General features: G+C 32.3%; 1 protein-coding gene across 1 annotated transcript; it reads left to right on the forward strand.

Moving 5' to 3' along the window:
- Nucleotides 1-488: 488 nt before the first annotated feature.
- LOC139507209 (uncharacterized) lies at nt 489-6,193 on the forward strand. Its single transcript, XM_071295681.1, has 2 exons — nt 489-542; nt 5,518-6,193. The coding sequence occupies exons 1-2, from the start codon at nt 494-496 to the stop codon at nt 5,856-5,858; spliced, it is 390 nt and encodes a 129-aa protein (XP_071151782.1). The 5' UTR covers nt 489-493; the 3' UTR covers nt 5,859-6,193.
- The last annotated feature ends 1,381 nt before the right edge of the window (nt 6,194-7,574 follow it).

A 7,574-nucleotide genomic window follows, 5' to 3' on the forward strand; every position in this document is an offset into this window, starting at 1 on the left:
GAATGAAATTTTACATAGGGGATATCTCTCAATTATTTATTTAATTAATATATTTAAAACTGATTAAAAATTTGTTTTTTTGTAAATTTACAATCTTTTAAGTTTAAAAATCTAGAATCTTTCCCTGTTTTTCAAATATTCTGAAGTTAATAAGAATTCGTTATAAAATTTAAATGCTGAGGTTTTCCCGTAGTATTTTTTTTAATCAAATGTACCTGAGTTATTTCCCTTAGTATGAGTTATTTTACTTCAAGAGGTATTGCATCCTGTGTAAGAGAAAATCTTTTCCTTTTTACAATTTACTTTGAGATAGCCTTAAATGAAACTTGATTGTTTCATTGGATAATTAAAGGATTGGTTTTTAAGTAGGAAATATTTGTCATAATTTAATGAAAATTCACACATTTTAATGAAATATTTAAAAGTACTTGTTGGCTAGGTTAAATTCGTTGTGAGATAAATGGATTATTAGTAAATTATTACATTGTTTGGAATGTTTAAAAACACAAAATTTCCATTGCGGAAAACTTCATCATTAACAGGCAAGTTCTGAAATAAAAATATTACTTATATAATCGCATTTAATAAACTGTAGATTCATTATTGTTCGTTGGATACCAATTTTCATCGGAAGGAGGTGAACCAAGAATTCTAACGTTCAAAGAATTACAAATTTTCTGTATGCTTTATACGCAGAGATTGGCAGAACCACGAAACCAAACATCCACGAAGATGTTCTCAATCCACGAAAATTGATACCCTCGAAAATAAATGAATCCACAGTATGCAATATTATGAAAGATTATTGGTTCTCCGTGGTGCATACTGAACATCTTGCTTATATCATGTAAAAAAGCAAAGCTGTTATCAGCAACATATACTTGGCTCACTTCTATGAGACACTTATAGTTAAGCCATAACTCTTTGAAAATTGCCAAACAGAATTCAACCCATTATATGCACTAATTTTTCTACAGAACAAGAAGAAGTGCACCTGCTATTTTGTCTTTTTCCGATTGATTATTAGGGTTTCCCATATAAAAATAGTGACTTGGCTGGTTCAGATTTGAAGGGGTATTATATAGTTAAATCTAATTTGACAAACAATATAAAATATGATGATTTTTAACTTCAAACATTTATAAAAGGGGAATAAAGAAATAATAGTTCACTATTAACAGTCAGTTTCGTTCAATTTCGACCCAGAAATGGTTTCAGTTCTTTAACTGTAAGTTTTTGCGTCAACCAAATGTTATGAAACATAATACACAATGCTTATAACCACAAAACTCTGATCAAGTTCTTATTTGGGTGGCATCAAGCTTGGATATTTGTGTTTCATGGACACATTCTCCATTTATATTCTAGTATGTTATATATAGATCAAATTTCTAGAGTAACGAGTTATTCAATCTTGATGAAGCAGACGACACATTTCAGCTTGTGTGTGCTCATGTATTATTGTTTACACTCTTTGGCAGTCTAAGAAGTCCAAATACCGTATCTCTAGCCTGTCAACTCTTCAGGTTGCAATTGACACCAATCTTAATTGATTCTTGTACTGTCAGTTTCCCTACCAAAGGTCAGTCAGATTCTCTTTGTGCATTCTGATTTTCTCAACCTATAAAAACTGACCACTGTAAAATAGCACAATAGTGTTGACAGTGGTGTTAAACTCCAATCAATCAATCAACACACTGTAGACTCTTCTGCACTTGCTTTATACTCAGGGGATAATGATTGATTTTTATGGGTTAATTAGCATTACCAGAGGGTAGTAATGCCCTTTACCGTTAGGCGTCAAACGGCCATTTTCGGCTACTTTAGGGTCAAATTGATTAAAATTTTACGTGATATGTCAAAATATCCTTATCGTGATTCCTTAGAGGTCTAAAATAACTATCGTTACCATTATTTTTGGGAAACAATAAATGTAATTTGTCAAAATCATTCGATTTTTTATTGTCTAAAAAAAAATGCATATTTTATCGTCATGCACCAAAATTTAACGTTGTCATTTGGCAAGAATTTTAACCGTTATTTGTCATGAAGGTACCCCCATTACCACCCTCATACTAAGACATGTACCTTTCTACCTTTATTTGACGATGACAAGCAACACACATCTTCTTTTTAAGATTTATGTCTGTTCATAGCTTGACTAAGCTCACATGGACCTTTTCTGCCATTGGGCTGTTGTCACATGTACTTTTAATTAACTAATATATACAGTCAAACCTACCTTAAGAGGCCACATGTATTAAGCAAAAACCTGTACTATAAGACCACCAATTTTAGATCCCTCTGGTGTACATTTTATATAGATTAACCTGTAATAAAAGACCACCTGTCTTAAGAGACCACTTTTTTGCTTGAACCCAGACAATTACCAGAGCAAAGAGCAGATAACAGCCAAAGGCAATGAATAGGTATTCAACGCAGCCAGAAAATCCTGCACCCGGAGTCGGGCCTTTGCTGGTCCCTTAATTAAACTGTGTACTAGTTCAGTGAAAATGAATGTCATACTTAACTCCAAAACATATAATTAATATATTAAAAATGAAATACTGATTACAAGAAAAAGGAAAGTTGTTTTTCCTCTCGACTTAAGATATTTACCGGTTTGACTTTTCCTCTCGACCTAAGATATTTACCGGTGTACAACAGCATATTTAAGTACTTTCCCATTTGACAATTTGCTTGTTGAAACATTATTAATATCCATCAGTAAACTTTGTACATTGTAGTAATCTGTTAGAAATAGAAAAAAAAATAAACCTGTTAACATAGTAACAGCCCAACATTTATAAAATGTTAACCTGTAATATATATTTGATATCGCCATTGATTTCCCCTATAAGTCTTTGTTAAATTTGCACTTTTCTAAAAAAAATTGTGCAGAATTCATCTTGTTTCAAATATAGAAATACTTGACATGAGTAACGTTTTATCCTGTCCAGTACTTAATAATATAAACATAATTTCACTTCTCATTGCATATAATAAAATAACCATTACTGGAAGTTAACCAATCAAAATTTCACTCTTATGTACAAGCTTTAGTAACCATGTAACCTCATGTTTCCAAAATATTCTTTATGGCAATCATTACCCACATATGTTTTTCTGTCTGTGCATCCTTTCTTCCATTCGTCTGTCAGCTGTTTGTCGATCTAGCTTCAGGTTAAAGTTTTTAGTCAAGGTAGTTTTTGATGAAGTTGGAGGCTAATCAACTTGAAATTCAGTTCACATGTTCCCTATGAAATGATCTTTCTAATGTTACTGCCAAAATAGAGTTTTTATACCAATTAACATATGAATATGATAGTGGGAGTGGGGCATCCATGTTCTATAGACACATGCTTGTTATATGTATCATTCTTGTTGGTATAGAAATACCAAATTAAAAATGTAATGGTGCTTTGTAAATCTTGAGACATATATGTTTATGACTCAGAAATGTTTAACTTCAATGAAAAGATTCATTTCCTACAACTGTCAAATTCAAGGGAATTTTTTTCTACCCTTTTTCGTATTCAACCGGATGTAACATACTATGATTTGGAGGTATTACACCTAAAGAAGGCGTTCTTGCTGAATAAACTTGTAATTCTGGTTATTTCAAGCATTACTGTCAAGTTTTGTCATAATCAGTTCAATAGTTTTTAGAAAAATGTAGTATAATGTAATCGACAGCAATTTGGTCAAAATTTCTTCTTAAAATCCAAATCAAGCTACATCATGATAGAATATAGTGTGGACCAATCACTCAAGGGTCGACATCAAAAGATCAAAATAGGAGAAACAAACTAAAATCAAATAGTTTGGGGATGGGGGTTAAACTGCTGCAAGTTTTGTTTATCCGACACATTGATTATTACATATATCTATATTGGTCAATCAATTTTTCCCAAATTAAGTTAAGAATGGGGGGGGGGGGGGGGGGGGGGGGTGGATTATGTGAATTAAGTTTTTTATCCTTCATTGAACTTTTGATGTGGTCCTTAAATGATCAAATATTTATCTCATCTGCCTACAAACAGTTAAATATGATACAAAAGATGACTGTAGGATGATAAATTCACTTATGGACCTCTCAGTCTTCATTATAATTAAGGTACCTTTAGATCCATTTATATATCTCATTACCTCAAAATTTCAACTTGTTTAGGCTTAATTAAAAATTATTGGGTCAACTTATATACTCATTTATGAAAGAAATGTTATAATTAATGATTTATCAAAGATTTCAAGGTGTTGATCCAAGCAGATAAAAAATAGAATAAAAAAGATTTCTTTTTAAAGGATATAGAATTAGATATTTGGTGAAAACTGATATTAACAATTAGAAAACAGAAAAACTATGTGGAAACTGACTGAGTAGCTAAAATACAATGTAACAATAAACTATGAATAAAGGAAAGAGGTCACTTCCTTTTACTATAGATGATAAAATAGTTAATCTATTGTTTAAAGGGGGTCTCATTGGGAGGATCTAATCCCTGATCCCACATTGTTTAGTGAGAATCCTGGATCCGGCTTCCTGTTTCCATGATAGTGTATGTAATTTCCCATGTCCCCCGGACTTTTTTCCCATTTTCATGCTTAGAAAAAATCGGCCAATCCGGTGTAACACTTAGACCTCAATGAGATCCACTTTAAACATGGTGGAAAATTTCAAAACAATTACCTTTGGGTCCAAAAACAAAGAAAATAAATATGCACAAAAAATTCCCAGTATACATTAACAGATGAAGTATCACTGGAAAATGTAAAATGTATGAAAATGTCGCCATGCAACGCCAAAAACATGTCATTTGTTAAAAATGAGCAAATAAAATATGTTACAAGCCTACGTTTCTTCAGAAATGAGCCGCCAGCATATATATATATGTCAAATTGTTCTCAATATTTGAAGAAAAGAAACAAATACCAGTAATTTGTTAATTGATTTTTAAGGATGTAAGTTTAAGCATGGATTCAATTTGGGAACTCCTCATTACAGAATTAAGGATCGTTTGGAGGTCTTTTCAAACCTATTTTTTTATGATTCAGTATAGATTCAAAATTAAATTGGGGGGCCATAATAATATAGTGAATAATAATACATCTACAAAATAAACACAAATTGGGAACTTTTGTCTTGATCATAATTAAACATGGGTGAAAAAACTGTCAAAATAGGTGCAATTTGGGCACCCTCATGTTAGCTATTTTACCTGTGTATAAGAAGAAGAATGAGAGTGCGGTTCCACAGCTAAGTGATTGAGAGATGTATAAATTTGTTCTTTTTCAGGGGATGTATATTACCCAGACTCTGATATCTCTAATGTGTCTCTGAGACCATGAGATGTAAAAAATTTGTTCTTTTTCAGGTGATGTATATGACCCAGACTCTGATATCTATATTGTGTCTTTGAGATCATAAGATGTATAAATTCACTCTTTTTCAGGGGATGTCTGATATCTATATTGTGTCTCTGAGATCATAAGATGTATAAATTCTTTCTTTTTCAGGGGATGTATATGACCCAGACTCAGAAACTTCTAATGTGTCGCTTAGATCAGTGAAACGAACATTCAGCCATAGACCATTGTCACTTTATGATGATCCCAAAATACCAAGTGAAAAGTCCCATAGTTCACCAACAACACCTCAGAAATCACGATCTCCCGGACTCCCAAGGAAGAGTTTCTCCCCGTCTTTATTAAGACGTAGTATCTTTAATCGGTCTCAGACGGAGGAGAAATGTTCAGGATGTGGGTTTCCAATCAAAGACGAGAAGAGGATCTCCATGAAGCGTGCCGGTGATATAAGAGATGTGTACCATCCAATGTGCTTCAAATGTTCTATGTAAGTACTTAATCTATATTTATACAAGAGATAATTGTGTCCATTTTTACTCAACTAAAGTTTAAGGTGTATATGTCCCAATTCCATATGTCTGTCTGTCCGTATGTCTGTCCAACTCCTCCGAAACAGCCAGTCAGATATTGATGAAACTTGACACAGATGTAGACCTGTTGACATAAAGGAATCTAGTACGATGCATTATGTGTAGAATAAAGGGATAAAATGGAATTTACTGAGATATTGCAAATATGTGGTAACAGTCTCTGAAGAGCAACTCTTCATAATATGCTGGATGAATATTTAACTTATAACAAACACTTTATGCCTTGTCTGTCACTCTGTCAATGATCATGGTAAGTGCAACTCCTCGTAAACAACCAATCAGATATTGATGAAACTTTAACCAGTTGTTGAGGAAGTGTTATATAATGATTACCAGTCATTCAGCTTTCTGGCCGGGACCGAATTAGTGGTGTTACACCTTGACCTGTTGATGTATCTAATGGAATAAAATCTAATGCATCATAGATGGAATAAAGGGAGATAATTGAATTTACCTTGATACAGCAATATGTGGAAACAGCCTTTCTTAGGGGCATTACCTCATAATCTGCTTAATTTCACTTGAACAAATGTAGAACACCTCCTGAGGATTTTTGTAAAGGATTATAATCCTTGTCCAAATTATTTCAGGGGAGATAATCCTTGTCCAAATTGTTTCAGGGGAGATAATCAGATTTACCTAATGTATCTACAGTATTGAGGAGCTGGAGTATTCTAAACTTCTAAACATTATCAATGCATAACTCAATGAAATCAGGTGATATGAAGTCCAGATTTATTCCAATATACTTTCAAGATAAAATTAAAAAGTAGAGAATTATTGACTTTTTTAGCAAGGTATGCATTACTAATGTTATGATATAAAATCCATATTGTAATCTCAATATGTGTTATCAACACTTTAATGCCTCACCTAAGGGCATTATGTTGGTCGGTCTGTGCATTCTATTGTTGTCCGTCCCACTTCAGGTTAAAGATTTGGGTAGAGGTAGTTTTTGATGAAGTTAAAGTCCAATCAACTGAGTACACATGTTCCCTACAAATTGATCTTTAATGTCAACTTGAGTTTTGACTTCAATTTCATGGACCACTTAACATTGCAAATGATATTGGGGTATCCATGTACTATGGACACATTCTTGTTATTTAAAGAATCTTCTAAAATTTCAATCCCCAAAATTGAAAAATCAGCTATAAACAAGTTAAACACACTAGCTGACATATAGGCTATTATTATCAAATGATGGAAATTGTTTATGTTATATCTAGTAGTATTTTATCATCCTCATCTTATACACAATTTAACACTCAAACATAATCAGAGTAGTATTTATATATTTACTATGTCTAGTTACAGGAAATGTTATAATTGTCTTGTATCACAATGACCTAGATATTTGCCTGAAATGAAGATACATACTGATTCAATATCTTTTAAAATGTGCTAGAAAGGATATAATTTTATAACCAACATAAGTAATTAACATTGTGTGGAAACAAGAGTTCTTTTAAAGCTTTGTTCATAGAAATAAATCTTTTGATGTTTTGATTAAAGCTATTTTAAAGATGAATATTCTTAAGTCAAATTTTACAAATGACCACTAATTTGTAAAAGGTCATCACAGATCCTTTAAAACTTCAGTCCAGATAAATGTTT

Source organism: Mytilus edulis, unplaced genomic scaffold (genome assembly GCF_963676685.1).
Source record: "Mytilus edulis unplaced genomic scaffold, xbMytEdul2.2 SCAFFOLD_2016, whole genome shotgun sequence".
NCBI classification, from domain to species: Eukaryota; Metazoa; Mollusca; class Bivalvia; order Mytilida; family Mytilidae; genus Mytilus; species Mytilus edulis.